General features: G+C 47.6%; 1 protein-coding gene across 3 annotated transcripts in view; it reads right to left on the reverse strand.

Moving 5' to 3' along the window:
- LOC136962943 (gamma-aminobutyric acid receptor subunit beta-2) overlaps positions 1-18,160 on the reverse strand; it is a 37,878-nt gene that overhangs the window by 14,967 nt on the left and 4,751 nt on the right. For 2 of the 3 annotated variants that reach the window (XM_067256875.1, XM_067256876.1), the window contains exon 4: positions 5,197-5,417. In XM_067256875.1, the coding sequence (XP_067112976.1) occupies positions 5,197-5,417 (221 nt within the window). Of the gene's footprint in view, positions 1-5,196; positions 5,418-8,067; positions 8,080-18,160 lie in introns of those variants that run through there. The other variant, XM_067256877.1, reaches the window with a different exon arrangement.

The raw sequence follows: 18,160 nt of genomic DNA on the forward strand, positions 1-18,160 counted from the left end.
GCACTGCGATCCAAACAGAGAAGTTGATTTCATTTTTTTGGTTGATGTCCTTTACTTCTCCAGCATTCATGAGTTCCTGTGTGACCCAAGGGGGACAAAGCACCTTTTAAACCAAATGAGCTTCCATGTTTACTGGGGCGTAAAGGGCACATGGGTTTAAAGAGTGCTCTGAGGGCTATGGAGGTTTTAATATTACGAGCAACAACCTCTGAAAATGTGTAAGGGATGTATTTTTTTTAACAACAAACACATATTTCCCTCGAAACGCAGTCTTTAGAGATCATTAACAAGGTTCACACGAAGAAACAAGTCTTCGTCACAGTGAATTGACTAGAGCACTTTATATGTAAATGACTCGGCATGGGTCTGACACACAGGGGGCCGGCCATGCGGGCATGGACGTCATGAGTGGATGTGGTCCTGTTGTTCGTTAGACCAAAGTGACAGCAGAAGGCGGTCATGATGCGTGATAGAGGCCCACTCTCTTTGGCCCGGTTCCCTGCTTTGAAGCCACATTGGGACCTGCACGTCACCACGGGTCATCGTCTAAGCCCACCTGACGACACGAACAAATCTGTGCCAGCGCAGGAGGCTCATCTTCGGCTGAACACTTCCCCAGTCGCCATGGAGATAATCGGAGACCCCTCCCCTGACAGCCCACATACCTGTCCTGTATCACTGCATCCCCTACAGCTGTCTCTCAACCTGCAGAACCTGTCGACACCCCACGTCATACAGTAGAAACACCACAGGGTTCCACGTACATGTCTCACTACTTTTGCTGTTCCTGCATCCCTGGCCTGTTAAACGTGAGCACTTGCATGCACAAGCGTGCATATTTAGAGCGCACTGCTAAAGCACCATCCTTTTGCCTTCACTGCAAGTTAGAATACAATCCAGTCAATGTCAACAGAAGCCGTGTATCTAGGCTAGGAATCTGTGTCACCAAGAAGGCCTGAGGGATATCAGGGTACCGGACTAGCAGTAGTTAAATGGGCCACCTTGGTCTGTGGTTCTTTTGACCACAAGCCTGATACATGTATCTGTCAAAGCCTAATTTGGGTGGAAGTATTATACAGTCGTGTTTCTGAGAGCTTCCTGGATAAACCTAGATGAGTTAATTAGCCTCAAATTAATTATGCATTACCTTATCATTAAATGTCATTATTAAGCTGGGTCACTGCTTAGACTAGAAAAGTAACCACAAAATATCATCACAAATACATCTCAGGGACAAACACAGACATTCTGCTCTAAAAGGGAGAGATAATGGTGAGTTGTTATCACGACGGCAAACAAAAATAATGACTGTTTTTCTCAAAGTGGTTACAAAGCAGGGAAATGTAGTTACTGTCCTTTAAAAACATGATAAGTGAGTCGGATTCTCAAGTTTGCAAACAGGTACCGGTATTTCTATTTGCAATCAGCCTGCTTTAAAGACATAAAAAAAACTCATTACTGATGCTCAAACTCAATCTGCAACATTGATGCCAGGGATAAACTCTAGTTTATGCTGTACATGAGGATACAACACCGCACAAACAACACAATTTGTCAAAACAGAATACTTTCCATATGTATCCGGTTCAAACTAATTGCAGGAAGAGCGCATGCTGCTTGTACATTTCCTGGTGCAGAAAATGCCTGTTAAATGAACCAAGCTCAAAGGGACATAAACATGCTAGAGTGATTGTGGACGTGCTCTAGGGTCAGTAAAAGATCAAGTAGGGTGCACGAAGGATGTATCTATATATATACACAGTACCTATAGTAGGTGTGAGAGATTTGCATGAATGCGTCCCATATAGAGAGCAGCTCCTCCTCTGCGCCAGTGGGAATCTGATCATCACCATCTACATCCCCCGTAAAACAGACACCAGGTCAAACGCAGCTTTCCACCCTCTCCCGTCGTCTCACGAAAATCCCTTCCACACGGGAACATATGGAAAGCGAGGTTTTTTTTCTTCATTTAAAAGCGTGGATTTACCTAAGATGGCTTGACACTTGAGTTCATCTAGAGCGGTCCTACGGGGGGGGGGGGGGGGGGGGGAACGAGACAGCACTACTCCTGTCGTGAAGGCAGGACACCTCTCCTTCAGATAGAGTGGGTTTCCCAGGCACTACCAATGGCAGGGTAGTGGTGCTGTGCTGCTTATTATTACACGCTCCAGAAAGTCTGCCCCTAGGAGTGAGCCTGTGCTCTCCCTGTCTTTGTCAGCAGTAAAGCCTCTGATGCATCTGCTGCCAACGATGTGGCCCTCTGGTTCTCTGGATGCGGGTAACCAAGGGTCAAATTGCCGGCCACTTGCCAGCAACTTCCTGATCTTCGTAAAGATGGAGGGAGTCAATGATGTAGAACTCGAGCGAGCCGTTTGAACTCACTCTTCGACAAAGATTGCATTTGGGCCCTGTGTGGAAACTGAGGTGAGACTGTTTTTGGACAGGGGGGCTTTACGGTATACCGTATTTACAAGCAAGTTGTACCATGACATATTTACAAGGAACTGCATGGGTGAACCTCTTTCCTCAACACACAGTGTGTTCTTCTGCGAGTACGTGAGAGGTGTGTGGGTGTATACCTTTCAAGCTAAAGCAACCCAAGACGATACTAGCTTCTGAAATACAGTGGCCCTCAGTCTTTCAGCTCCTTTGCACGGGCAATGCCAGCTCCATATGGTCACCCCACCACCAGTGACCTCGAGAATCTGGTGAGCGGCATGGGACCCTGGCACAGGCTCACTGAACGTAGTACGTTACGTTAGGACCAAGAACACATCCAGACCTCCCAGACTAACAGGGAGAGGCCCAGAGGCCCAGAGGAGGAAAGTTAATCCATCCACACTTCCTGTCGATGCTTGCGTTGCCTTGTCTCGACTTGTTTTGTCTGGTTCGAACGAGACCTCAGCTCCTCTGGCAGCTAGAATTGAACACGGTGTCTTGCTTCTCATTGGTAACGTGCTCACTTAGCTTCACTACCCCTAGATGGACATTAAAGTTAGCAGTTTTTCGCTCATAATTTCCCCAAAAAAGATAATGCCAAAACAACGTTAAATCCCACATCCGGCAAAATGGTTCTGTATGAGAGTCAATCATTGTTTTCAATTTAAAGAAACAAACTTGCGTTCTGTTTTCTAGCTGACCAAGAGGAATCTACAAGCATATCTGCCAGCTAAATAGCAAACATCAGTCTGTCCATTTTTAATATCCATCATTTCTTTGGCGCACTGCAGCTGCAGCCTATCAGTAATGAGAAACACAGAATCCAATAAAGCGATCCACTGAGGGGAGTCGATGATCAGTCTCAACCATTAACGTAATGCGTATTCTTGTGAGGTGAAAGACGACTGGATTGAACTCTGCCCATCACAGGTGATCTCTATCTGACTGGGCGTCGACACAGCTAAGCTGGGGGAGATTCTCTGAACCGCTTGTGATACGTCAAGTCAAACATAACCACAGGTGATTAAAATCCGATTGACTTGAAGTACTAAGCAGCATTGCATCAAATGTGTGCCTAATAGGGCACTTTTCAGAAGAGTATGCTTTTTTTCCGTGTGTGTGGTCATTTTAATGAAACACAATTCAGGCCTACATTCACATTTACATTTAGTCATTTAGCAGACGCTCTTATCCAGAGCGACTTACAGTAAGTACAGGGACATTCCCCCGAGGCAAGTTGGGTGAAGTGCCTTGCCCAAGGACACAACGTCAGTTGGCATGACCGGGAATCGAACTGGCAACCTTCGGATTACTAGCCCGACTCCCTCACCGCTCAGCCAACTGACTCCCTGGGCCTAAGGGGCCCAATTCTCTTCGCTACTTTGTTTGCCTTAGAAACTTGCCAATGGCAGCCTTTATGAAGGGGCTCACCCCGCTGTTAGATGTGTAATAACTATCTGTAAAATGAGCTGGTGACAACACGAGGCCTTACCCTTACTGTATTTATCCAAAGGGAAATGGTACCATTAAGATGTATCACACATCTGTTGTCGGGGGGGGGAAAGACAAGAAGGAACAGGGAGGAATGGAAGGCTGTGAAGACCAGGATTTCCCTTCTCCTCTCGTCCCCCATTCCTGGTTCCATCCTCCATGTTCTCGTCTGATTAGAACTGCACAGTTCAATGAAAGATGTCGAGATCATTTTGGACTCAGGCAAGCTAATGAAGTTAAGCTATCTACCGTCGGCAATGACGTGGCTTTTTTGGTTGACACGTTTAGTAATCAATGAATCGTTCCATGAAACAATCAGCTAATTGCTTCTGTCTGTTGAAGCGTAAAGGGGGGGGGGGGGGGTTACGTAATGGTGAGTGCAAAACACGCCGCCAACTAACCAAGAGCTAACCTATAGTGTAATCCATGTAAGGGAGGGGAGGGGGGAAGGAGTGGTTTATGGTGAGGGTTGAGGAAGCTGGAGAGAAAACTTGCTGAACTAACAATTGACCCTCTGGGTCCTGTTATCTCTGTATCGCTTTGGCTCTCTTTCTGTTCTCCCTCCCGTTTTCTCTCTGTGGACCGTGTTAACATTTTGCAACAGCTGGTCAGCTTATTTGATTGGCTGATATCTGCACACAATGTTGTCTTGCTCACGCACGGGAGTGTTTTCATTACCTTTGTTTACCATCGAGATACTATGATGTTCATAATGTTTGGATGATATTCAATTAAAGCTGGTTTCATTAGTCTACTTTGTACATTCATTTATGCATGAAGTCACTACAGAGCTTACAGGAAATTGAGAAAAATGCCAACCCACAGTTAACTTTGAAATTGAGTACTTGTTGCAAGTTATTGTACCCAGAACTAAAACCCAAATCCCAACCACACTTCTTAGTTTTGTGCAGACAGATGTCGTTGTCTCAAGAAACCTGCGATTCATTAAAGTGAATTTGGAAAGAGTATAACAGCCATCTGTTCCACTGTTGGCTAGCTGGAAAAAGACCGGAAGATGGATGAGTACACTAACCACATGACATTACATTTATTCACTGTAGGGTAGCATAGCTCATCTTCTGACAGGGTATTTGAATGAGGCTGCTTGATACATCAAACATGTGTTCTGGAGTGCTGTAGCTAGGATTCAGAATACGTTATCTGGTCTTCCCCATATGCTTTGCTATATAATGTCATGCTATTTAGAGGTACTGTATGGTATGTTGCCTCATGAGAGTTGTTTAAAGGGTGACTTTAAGACATTACCTCAGACCATAGAGGACAGTGCCATCTGGGTGCAGTCGGATCATTCTGTTTTTGACCGTGACTCCGTGGACAAATGACTTCTTGTCGTTCAGGAAGTAGGTATCGGGAACCCACAGCTGGTCAGCCACCCGGTTATCTAGGGTCAAGTTGAGGGGAATCTCCGAGTAGGATAATCGCTTGTCTCGCCAAGCTTGCTGGAAGTACATTGTCAATGTATAGTCCTGGAAAGAAAGAAAAAAAGAGAGTGACAGAGAGAGAGAGAGTGAGAGAGAGAGAGAGAGGGAGGGAGGGAGACATAAATGTGTTACTGGGCTCAAAGATAGCCTTGTCATGAGGACAATTTCATGAAACACTTCCCTGCTGCCTTTCAGACCATCAATATTAGATGTCGTTCCTTCAAAAGTGGAGCGATTCCATCAGGTAAAAGTGTTTCCAAAGTAACAAAGGTGGAGAAAGCAACAGAGGCAGTAGCGAAATTTGAGTTTTTCTCACATTTAATATCAAAAGAGAGATCCCCCCCCCCCATCCTCAGTCCTTATTTATCTAACTATGCAAACTTTTCATGTTAATAGTATTGTGTTTTCTGGCTGAGCTAGTGAATGTCATCGAGTTATGATTGTGTGAGTAATGAAAAATAAATCAGTGTTTTTTGCTTTTCCCAACAACAACTTTTCCCTAGCGTCACAATTCCCTGGCACTGTAAATTCACATCAGATTAAGTCTATCATCAGCGTCTGAGCCCTAGAACTACAGCAGTGTTTATCCAGTCAGCACTCACAGACACAGTGCTATAGCTGAGACTGGGTTCGTCCATTGTGGGAATTACACCATTCGAATCAATGAAACGAAAATGAATAGCCAGCCTAGCCAATAAAACAACAACTGGGTAAAAGTTGCTTTCTCATCGCAGCTCAGACCTTGCCGGTGCATTGTGGGGAACGGTGCGTTCGTAAGACTCCACTTGCGAGGGTCATCCAAAAAGGGACGTGGGTGGGGTCGTTTAAGCGCACTGAAACATTGTCACTCGCTTAGTGCGCGCTCGCCGTGCGTTTGCCGTCGATCAGATGATCTGATAGATCGCCGTAGCTGTTGGTGTTCTGGGTGCTGTCTGAGGGGAAGCGAGGGCGGTGACGTGTTCTGGCCCTGCCTCGGTTGCGTTCCCACGCCGCGTCGCCCTCGCCGACAATCTCCCCGTCGACTCGTCAGTACACACTGTGATCTAGCCCAGGATTTGCTGTGATGTATTAAACATCAGGGCGTGTTTTTTTTCTCTTTCTCTCTGTCTCTTTCTCTCTCCTTTTTTCCTCGCCTCAAAGAGACTGAAGATCGTGCAAGCGATCCTGAGCCTATCCGGACTGACGGCTCTGATCAAACTCTCGATATTGATCTAGACAGGCGTGTGCACGCGCTCGAACAATACGAGACGTACGGCCCTCAGTGTTGACGCTGCCCTCAGCCTTGAAGCTGCATGGGCTCCGCCCACAGGACACAAATCACTGGAAAACGTGAACGGAGATCATAAAGAAGTGGATGTCAACAGAGTTTGTTGAGTTTGTGCGTGTGTGCGTGTGTGTGTGTGGGGGGGGGGGGTTGCATGATAAGCACAATCAAATGGAGCAACTCCTGTGGCCAATTTACAACGGATCCAGTAAAACAGGAAGCTCCTTTAAGGCCTGCCACCCTGCTCTCTCTCTCTCTCTCTCTCTCTCTCTGTCTCTCTCTCTCTCTCTCTCTCTCTGTCTCTCTCTCTCTCTCTCTCTCTCTCTCTCTCTCTCTCTCTCTCCCACAGTTGGAGGAAGACTGTGAATCACAGGGCTAGCTCTGCCAGCCTCTGTCATGACTGGAGGAGGCTGTCATAACACCAGTGATAATGAGCACCAGCTAGTAATCACTACTTTAAAGAAGAGAAGTAAAAGAGAAGAACAAGAAAAAAAGATGACTAGATGTACGAACACTGGACTGCCAAGAGAGCACAATCCAGGGTAATTATCCAGCGTCATCTGCTTGGGCTGCCGGTGAGATTCTCCTGATGGCCGCTCATGTTAGTTCGGTCTCTCTCGAAGACTGTGTTACACCGTAGTAAAAGTTTAGACGTGTTTTTTTTTTACAGAGGTATATCAGCATGGCCACACATTATTTTAGACATTGAATCAATGTATTTTAAATCTACAATGTGATTTTTTGGTTGTCTATAGACAGTTCTGACTGCTTTGCCAAAGATAAAATGTCGTTTTGGCTGGTTGTCCACTACATTGTTCTGGTTGTTAGAAGCACAGCTTGAGCAAACCCAAAGAGTAGGACCCGAAAATACATTGTCTGCCTCAAAATAGAGTGCATTTGTTTATTATTCATGTGGATCCACTCTTTCAGCAAGTCACCTGGGTTGAGGATGCAGGTGAAATGGTGATGTTAGGAGATCCTCTGTACGTCCTTTCTATTTAATGTGATCTTGGACATCATCGAGTCCTTCTTTCAGTCTCAGCTTGCCAATACCGTTTCATAAAAACAGCCTTAGATTTAAGCTTGAAGTACAAAAGGCCTCATTCCTGTCCGCTTCCAGGTAAAAGCTTCATGTCAAGTCTGCACAAGTAGAGAAAGTGTTGACCGCAGCTTGAGAGCTTTTCAGTCAAGGCAGGAAACATGGACAAAATACCCAGGGTTAAGTGCTCCTACAGGATAATTAGATGTACTTGTGTGTGTGTGGGAGTGGGGGGTCAAGACTTGATTTGTATATATATTTAACTAAATGAAAAAACTATAAAAGAGTGGCCTTGGAACGATGGAGCTATAGATTCTTCCGCGAACGAGCTCGTTTCGTTCTGAGAAGCTTCCGAACACTCGGGGAACTGCAGCGTATCCGGCATTGGCCACTTTTTCCGTTTGAAATGACTGCCTGTGTTAGATCACTAGCCTCAATAAGCAGTGGAGCAGGACTCCGGAGGCCTCTCGGGGCTGGAGGAGTAGGCCAGCCACCAGAGAAGCAAACCGGTGGAGTCTTGGAGGGGGAGGGTTGGGGAGTGTCTGGGTGAGAGTGACCATGTAAGGGGTTTTCCTCCCTCTCCACCCCCTCCCCGTACCCTTGAAGTGATCTCCTTCTCTCTCCACATCAGGGCAGCCATGCCGTGCTCGCTTGGAGGGGTGAAGAAACGAAAAAAGGCACCGGAAAGCTCGGCGGAGCCGTGATGCAAATTGCTGTTATTCTCACCACTCTCGACTCGTTCAGCCCCGGCCTCCCCCCGCTTCCCCTGTCCTCCCTTTCTCTCTACCCCACCCTCGGCCCCGCGATTGTACTCTCGCTCCTTCGCCTTTCACCTCTTTCTCGTGCTCTCCCTTTTCCCCAACCTCTCATCTCTCCCCACTAGCAATCACGCTCTCTATCCCTCAGTCTTTCCCTTCCTCCCCTCCCTCTTTCCCTCCCTCTCCTTCTCTGTCTCGACGCTCTTGTGCCTCCACGTGCTCTGGTAGAAAAAAAAACGAGATAACAGTTCCAGAACATTTTTCCCCACCAAGTGTGAACCCATCAAATCATTACTGAAAAATGGATACAGTCATATAACATAGCAGGTGCTGAATTACATTCGGGGATTTAGATAGCTTGCAGTCAACGAGCTGGTGAAAAAAAAGGATGAGCTTTAAAGTGTGAGTGTGAGTCTGTGTGTGTGTGTGTGTGTGTGTGTGTGTGTGTGTAAGGAGGAGGGGCGGTGAAATTGATATCGTAATTCTATGAAAAGGATTTCTGTAGCATGTTGACCTTGGCGAGAGGACTAAGGCAGTTTATCACACACGCACGTACGCATGCATACACACAAACAAACACACACACACACAGGAATGGTATTAGTGGCAAGAAGGCAATTTCTCTATGAAACCATATGGCCATACGGTGTTTCAAACAAGAAGCCTGTCTCTCCTCCCCTTATACTCACAGTTCCCCATGCCCTTCTCAAACACGGCTATGAAGTAGCGAAACGCTAAGTGTCCTAATAATAGACGAGATTTACACTACATATACGTACATGCATACATTTATAGTGTATAGACACACACTTACGCACGTCCCCATTCTCCTCGAGCTCTGTGTACCGCCTTTGAACGGGTTGTTTAACAGCCCATCCACACTACGATGGGACGCCATATGTTACCGAAAATACCCGTGTAAAACTTGCGTTCAAAGTAGAAAGAGGGCTAACTAATGGCAACATACTGCATGGGGATGGCCCAGCAACCAGGCGTGCTTCAGAGCCGTATCCTGTGCCACGATCACGTCCATGCCCCTATAGTCCACCGAGACTGTGGATGAGGCAACAAAGGGCCCGCACTCTGGTTGGATGATCCCGTGGCGGACCTCATCCCTCATCCCAGAGGACTGCTCCTGTGGAGGTTGTCATCCCTTTGTCTTCAGCAGACGGCCGCCCCAGTGGGGGCACGCGGGACAGATGAACTGATTCAATAAAGGCTCTGGCCCTTCTTCCTGGATCTAACTCCTCTCTCCGTCTCCTTTTGCATTCTCGCAGTCTCTCTCTCTCTCTCTCAATCTCTTTCTCTCTCTCTCTCTCTCTCTCTCTCTCTCTCTCTCTCTCTCTCTCTCTCTCTCTCTCTCTCTCTCTCTCTCTCTCTCTCTCTCAGTGTCTCGGTCTCTCTCTCTCTCTCTCGGTCTCTCTGCTCTTACTCCTTAATCATTTAGCTTGGCCGGGGACACAACTTCCTTTCAGGGATGCTGAAGGTGAATCAAATTTAGCAGGCCTTTCAGTGATCTCCTCAGCAGACGCCCAGAACCTCGCCTGTTGGCAGCAGTGCAGTTAACTGACTACATGCAATTTATTAGTTATGATTGCTGCATCTGCAGGCCCTTTTTCTGTCCCCAGAGTGATGTGGAGTTGAGTAGCAATTCACGCGGGGATGCGGGGGGTGGGGGGGGGGATGGGGGGGGGGGGGGGGGGGGGGGGGGGGGGGGGGGGGGGGGGGGGGGGGGGGGGGGTGGGGAGACAGGTGAGAGCGGGGGGGCGTGTGTGGGGTGGGGGGGGGGGGGTGAGATTATCAGGCTGCTTTTGAGTCCAAGGGGAGGGGAGGAAGTAGAAGGAGGGTTCAATCTCATCTGTCACTCAAGGACTTGGGAATGGACGGCAGCCGGAGAGATCCACGTTCTAAGACCCTCCTCCTCCGTGTCCCATTTGATCCCACTTTACTGGATCTTTTTCTTCCTGCCTCCTGCGTGGGTGCGAGTGTGTCTTTCTGCGCGTGTGTGTCCAAATCAAGTATGACTATGTGCGAGGGGGAGGGGGGGGGAGTGGGGTAGTGTGGGGGTGTGCGCTGCGTCTTCGGCGTGGGGGGGGGGGGGGGGTAAATTTGCTGAGAATGGGGCCTCGCCGTAGCTTCCAAAGCTCCAGACAGCTCTCCTCTGACACCTACACACACACACACACACGACACACACAACCACACACCAGTGCCACACACAAGCGTTGGGAGCCTTGGCTGCTCATGCATTATGGAAGACCAAGGAACAGGCTCATTCTCATTCCAGCAGCGCAGCGGAGACACTGGCACATCTACACATTGTCAACAGGGAGACAATGTGATACACGGCCATCTATTGGATCAATGTCAAGTTAGAAAACTTCTATTTTGGAGCAAGTCATCGGGAGGTGAGGCATCGGGAGGTGAGGCGACCAAAAAAGAGAGAGTTCCCCGCCGTGCCTCTGACCTCTAGGTGGATCATCCACACTAGAGGGCTTTGCGCACATCCTTGGAGAAGGACACCCCTCGAAGAAGCAATATCTCCTCTCAGTCAGTGTGACCTACAAGAGAGGCAGGGGGTTGTAGGAAGGACAGGGGTGTTGTTTCCCAATGACAGGAGAGGAGAACCAAGGAGCGAGGTCGTTCTGGAGCGAGATTCCATCTATCCTTCTAAATCCGTTTCAGGCATCCACTGGGGAATTGGAAACACTCCGAATCGGAGAATTGTAACCAGAGAAACATGTCGGCCCCTGCCCTAATCTGTCAAGAGAACATGACAATGTTTGTGCTTCACAGAGTTGGCATTGACACTGTCTTCAGTTCAGGGTCAACGGTAACGTTGTCAGAGGTCGAGCAGGTTTAGCGAGATCATCCTCTTATCCCCAGCATTTTCTAATTGAGCGTGATGACACATTTCTGGTAGATGAGCTTCACCTGGAGACAGCTGCACGCGATGACACAGAGATCAGATGGGACCACACTTGAGTTGAAGTACTTTTGAGTTCCGAGTGGCACCTAAAAATAAACCACCCGGGGCCATTTTGCCGTGCCAAAAAACCTCAAACTGAGACTAAGATAATTGACTGCAGCCCCTCTCCAAATCCTGGGCCCTAGCTGTATTCATTTGCTTGAAACAAAGCCCTGTCGTTTCAAGACTTCATTTCCCAGCCCACGGAATTCAATCGAGGATATTTACAAGCGGCGGATATTTGGAAACGCGGCAGAGAAAGGAGAGAATTCCCTTCGCATGACCCACACCCTACTGGGTATGCAGGGTGGCTGATGTGAGCTTTGGGAGGCTCTGTCACGCACGCCCCCCACCCCACCCCCCCCCCCCCCCCCCCCCCCCCTTCCCACCCTCCAGATGAAAGACTAATCCCCTACAATCGCTGTGTCATTCTCGGGAGTTGGCCTCCCTCCAATCTGCCCTCCATCGCTCCCGGAGATCCACAGGATAGGAAGCTTAGATAGTGCTCCTCTCACTGATGACCAAATATGGCAAGGAGGAGTGAAAGAGAAAGGGAACAATCGACTAGGTAGGAAGGGCGCCACGTTCTTCTTGGGGAATCGGAGTCTTTCGAGTGAAAAACCACGCCTCTCCTGCTGGTTACATGCTCTAACATGGCTTTCTTTTTTGGGTTACACCTTAAAGCTAATAGCATATGGATGTTGAAGCACAACAAGGAGATGGTGGAGATGTTTTCCCCTGTGGCGACTGCGACGCGGCACCATGCCTGCATGTTTTCGTCGTCCCCCCCCCGCACATCTCTCTCTATAGAGGTGCAGAGCATTGCCAATTACCAGCCCCGAAGGCTCGACAAGATGCGACGGCAGACGGATGAAAGCCCACCTCAAGTCAACGTGTGCTCAGCCACTCTCTTTCCAGCCTCCCGTCGGCTCCAACTGTGGCTGGGTGCCATGATAACACCTTGGAGGGGCTCCCACTGTGAGTCTCTCCAGTCCCAACTCGCTACCTTGATTAAAAGACTAAAAATAGAGCGGGTATAACAAGCACTCTCTCTCCACCTTCCAAGGTGAGGATAGAACCAACCCAAAAAAAAGACAAAAGAAAGTTCTGTGTCTGGGAATTGATGAACTGATGAAGATACGGCCGCTCGATTAAAAAGTTGATCCATCACTTCCTCCCTTTGTGGGTAACAGGAAGATTATTGTTTGGTTACCTAGCCGAGAGAGAGAGAGAGAGAGAGAGAGAGAGAGAGGCAGAGTGAAAAGAGAGAGGGAGAGAGACACAGAGGGAGAGAGAGAGAGAGAGAGAGAGAGAGAGAGAGAGAGAGAGAGAGAGAGAGAGAGAGAGAGAGAGAGAGAGAGAGAGAGAGAGAGAGAGAGAGAGGGAAGGCTTGCTGTGTGGAACTCAACTGGATGTGCCCTGATGATAAAGCATGGTGGCTGTGGTGGTGGTGGTGGTGGTGGTGGTGGTGGTGGTGGCTGTGGTGGTGGCTGTGGTGGTGGTGGTGGTGGTGGCGGTGGTGGCGGTGGTGGTGGTGGTGGTGGCGGTGGTGGCGGTGGTGGCGGTGGTGGCGGTGGTGGCGGTGGTGGTGGCGGTGGTGGGGGTGGTGGTGGTGGTGGTGGTGGTGGTGGTGGGGAGGGGCTGTGCACCACAGGGGATGGGCAGTATTAAAACAAACAGGCCATCCAGGCCGAGCCCTCCCTTTCCTCTGCAGCCGAGGTAACGGCGGCGATTAACCCACTTTCATTCGTCACTCCTCCTAATCCAAACGGCAGCGAGCCGGAGGCCGCGGACCATTATCGAGCGCCGCGAGGGGACAGGTGGGCAGATTATCGCGGCGCGACGACGCGAACGGCACCCGGACAATATGCTGTCAATTCCCAGCGCTTGCCCCGTCGACAAGCAAACAACATGCGGCTGCCTAATGCCCGGCCCTGCAGCTGCGGAGGGGCTTGATGGCTGCACATTCACCTCATCGTTCACTGTCAGGCACAACACTGAACCAGTCTCTAACTAGTGTACTGTCTAATACCGAAGGGGGAATTGATTACATGCCTGCCTTCCCTTGACATTTGTAGCGCCGGCCCTAATTTCATGATAAGCTATCCCTGCATCGTTAATAATGATGTATGCAGTATATCATTAGATACACAGTGGGTCTGTGCGCAGTGTGTGTCGAATGGCAAACATCTATATGCGTGTCATTTCCTTTGGATGAGTGTGAATATAAGTATAGCTGTCCTTCCATTCTGTTGGTTGCATCCTTCCAAACCCAACCTCATTGCTTTGTCATATTATATATGGCCAGAACTGTCCATCTTTACAATATCACACATTACGTAAACACTGCACAGAATCCTTTGGTTACAATATGCCTCCATTTTGCACATGAGAAAGAAATGTCCATTTGAAATACAAATCTTAATATATTCATGATTAAAAGATAAAAGATTGAAAGGACAGAATCCTGAATAAAAGACCAGCGCTGAGTTTCAGCTGGGTGATTCTTCGCCCAGCTGTACAGCCTGAGTGTGTTCAGATGTCCCTGATAAAAGACCTCTCCAAACTCAAGCATGAGGAAAACAGGATGAGAGAGAGGGACAGAGAGTGTGTGTGTGTGAGAGAGAGAGAGAGAGAGAGAGAGAGAGAGAGAGAGAGAGAGAGAGAGAGAGAGAGAGAGAGAGAGAGAGAGAGAGAGAGAAATGTCAGGAGAGGGGCTAACTACAGTAAGGGACTAAGCAACGCAACAGATTGTGGTCTTGGAACACGTCTACTGTAAGTGTACAGCCTGTCTACCTCCCCACCTTGCTGCCCCAGCACAGATTGTCTTAAGGTGTATCAAGCCAAAACCCCTCTTGTCAAACTTCACCGTTTTCGCTGAAACTCCAGACTTGCGGGCACAGTTCCCTGTGCCGCGGGGACGATTCCCCAGCGAAACAGTCTCGCTCACCATCCGTTCGCCATTGGCACAAGTCCTTCAGCTTCCTCCAAGCATGGTTACAGGGGAATTTGAGGCAGTCAGGGGGAGAGGCAGGTGGCATTAGGGTGCCATGTGCTTAATAAAGACTTGAATTTACAGTGAATGTGATGGTCTCTGCGCCTAATGAGCCACGGCAGGCCCTTCTTTGAGCTGAGAGGACGAGTGGGTGCCTCCAACCATTAGAAGTCAACTTGGTAATTATAGGCTTGTTGAGGCCTCCAGAATGAACCGATGCCAAGGGTGCTAAAGACATGAGCGCTCATGCTCCAACACTTGCTTCCTCTAATTAGGTAGCAGAATGTCATTGTTTAAGTGTGCGAAAGTAATGTGGTCTTAAACGAACATGAAAGGTCCCTGGAATGTGGTGATTATCTGACCATGAGGTCAGAGTATATGTCTATTAGACTTGTTATTGGCAATCGAAACGAAACCGGGAAGCGAGAGTTTTCGGTATTATTAAACAAGCCAGTGGGGACAACGAATATTGACCTCAGGCACAGTTACTACAGCCTACTGTCCCTTGAATAATGCGAAGCCTCAACGAATGATTGAATCCAAAACCACAAGTGCACTAAATGAAACAGGCTGTTTCATAAAACATAATCAATAATGGGGGTGTGTGTAGGTACAGTAAAGAAACTTTTCAATCAAAGCTGCTGGAATAAGAGATGGTGGATATGAAAGCTTTTCATGGCATCATGTCAATTCCTATTGACTAAAACGTATCCTCAAGGCTGCCCAAAGATGCTGTGAGTCACTGGTGTAATAGAGGATGTTGTATCATGACATGTAAGAAAGAGAACGAAACTGTATGGTCAATGCTGCTAACATGAATCATTTCTTGTATGATTAAATCTGTCACGCTTTCCTTTACCTGTGAACAATACGTTTCAAATTTGAGTTAATGTATAAGTCCCCACACATTCAAGTCCTCACGTAAGTTTACATTTTGAGATCTTTCAGCACTTACAGAAACAGTTGAACCGCAGTGAATACTGAATACTAAGAAATGGGAAGATTTGCTTGCAAACCCCTATGGTTAATACTCCCACACAGCTAAACTCATAAATCCCTGTCTTGACTCGGACAACTCTGACCGGCAAAAGTATGTCTTTTGGTGGTAAATCCGTTTTGAAGAAGTTGTTGACATATGAGTGACTATCCAAGGTACTATCACCGTGATACTCTCACTTTAAGGGTTGAAGGGATCAATACTTGTTGTGCATGAGGGATACAAATCCCATCCAATTTCATCAGAAAGCACATGAACGTCGAAAAAAAGAAGGGATAATATCAAATTGGTGAGTTTAGTTACAAAGGAACTGACCGGAGCGTGGCTATCTTCAGCAGCTAGTCACGAGGAAACCCCAGGGTGCCTTGTTCACACTCACTCCCGGTGTAGTGGGATACTGGGGCGTGCACAGCGTCTCACATGCCATTCATTCAATTGAGCTTCCATATCGTGTCATATTTTTGGAATCAAAGAGCTGACATACACTGGTGGGTGCCCTAAATAAACTCAATTGCTAAATAAATAAATGAAGCATACATTGGTTTTGTGGTGACGATTCTCATATCCCAGACCTCATATTATAAACCCAATGGGAGCAGAAACCAATAAGTTGGTAATAACTAGTCTGGGACTATGGACCAGCCCTAACGAGTCTCTGTACGCTCAAGTTATGTACTTGTCAGCAAACCTGATTCACTCCTCAATTCCCTTTTGAAATAAATTTTCAATAAAAATATTGGTGATGGTCCAGTGGGTTGTACTAAGCAGCTAAAATATTACTGTACTATAACTTAGTGTACAGTATATCACTGTATTTCACAATTCCTAACCAGCCATATTCAGTAACAGTTACACTGGGGGTATCACAGCGGGTATAATATTGAAAGACAATTATTTTTGTTTCAGGTGGTTTCATTGGTTAGGGAATACCCGTCCTGTATTAAACTTTATCTGAATTTCTAAATGTCTGTCATAAGCATTTAATTGCGTACGAGGGTACTGTGCAATTGATTGCGTAATTATTTAAAAGTGATTGCTTCCACCAGTCACTAACAAACCCACTACTGTATTTGTGTCATAAGGCATGACAAAGGATTCATCCTCCCCATCATCATCATCACCATCATGCTCATCATGACTGTGTTCATCATTATTGTCGACATTGCTAATTGGTTGCACAGTCAACAATAGTCTGTCTGGTCTTAATTACATTTAAACTGGATTGGCATAATAAAAACCCACTTAGAATGTGTCCCTCAATGTAATCTCAAGCATTCTACTGGAACTTAAATAGATTACCAACCTCACAGGGAGGTATACCAACAATAAGTGATGAATAATGCAGGATGCAGTACGGCTGGTTGTTTAGCTGCCACTCTCTGCCCACACAATCTCTCTCCAGTAAATCCCACTGCTGATCCCAATGCCACAAGCTGTTTCGTCCTGAATGATGCATGACCCAACCACATGTAATGTATACAAAGTCAGTATGTGTAGACCTCCCTTGTGGTTTCCCCTGAAGTCTTCAGGTGGAAGAGGCAGGAAAAACAGACCTCAGGTAAAGCGATTTGTGAGTTAAAGGGACCCGAGGCGGCGTTACCGGTTCAGTCAACTGAACTTGAAATCATTGCGATGCAGGAGACCCGTGCATTGAACTCTGACCCAAAAACCCACGTAATAAAAAAAAAAAGGGGGAAATGATCAAAACGGATTCAATATTTCATGAAAAGGTCCACTGTTTTTGATAGCTGTGAATTCAAGGTCAAATGCCTTGTTAAATATGTCAGTTATGGATCCCATTAATCGCTACCACTGAATTGAAATGTACTGCAACAGTGTGTACATTATTGAGAAGAGTAACCGTATACTGTTTGCTGCTGCTCATATTAGACAACTGGCAGCTTTACAATTAAATCCAGGACAACCACAAAGACAAAGAAGTGAAGTAGTCAGGCAAAAAAGAGCAGCCCTTGGCCTGCATACAACCATTATTCCTCCAGTCAAACGCGTCTCGTTGAAAACACTCGTTTCCATGTACTATGCCCCCCCACCACAGTACTCTAATCTGAGACAGCTCCTCTGGCTATCTCTCTCTCTGCCTGTCTCTCTCTGTCTCTCTCTCTCTCCGTTTGCTTTCATTACGTAACACAAACAGTCATTCCCCCCAGGAGGCAAATTTCCCATTTGGGGTTTGATGACTAATCCCGAGTGGAGACCAGGGGAGGGTTTAGAGGACCGGAGAGCGACCCAGACTACCAGCCCCCCTCACCAGCACAACACTGAGACATCCTGACATCCACATAGGCTCCAGCCACTGGACATTCCTGAAAGGTTACTATAACACCCTGTCACCTGTGTCACCCCACGCGCCGCAGGGCCAGTGTGACAAACACAACAACAAACACGCTGGGTCCCGAAGACGCCTGCACTTTATGGCTCGCCATCCACAACGGACTTAACGCGGTCACGTGACTTCTAGGCTTATGACGTCACAAGTGGGAACGCTTCTCAAGTGAGTTGAAGCCTCTGTTCCTGTAACTCCAGAGGTTTTCTCGTTCGTGGTTCAGGTGTTGGCCGTTCCCCGGGAGTCTCCTAACCTGGTGCTCAGAAGCCTCTTAAACCATGCCTGTCTTATCCATCGCATATCAAGCCGTTTCACTCCTACTTCCTGAATATTGACCCGCCACCCATCAGTTCTGCTGCAGTTCCGCCCTTGGCGTGCCTTCCAGGGAGATGCCGGGAAATAGATTCAGACGGCGTTCGCAGA

This window comes from Osmerus mordax, chromosome 19, assembly GCF_038355195.1.
Source record: "Osmerus mordax isolate fOsmMor3 chromosome 19, fOsmMor3.pri, whole genome shotgun sequence".
Taxonomy (NCBI): Eukaryota; Metazoa; Chordata; class Actinopteri; order Osmeriformes; family Osmeridae; genus Osmerus; species Osmerus mordax.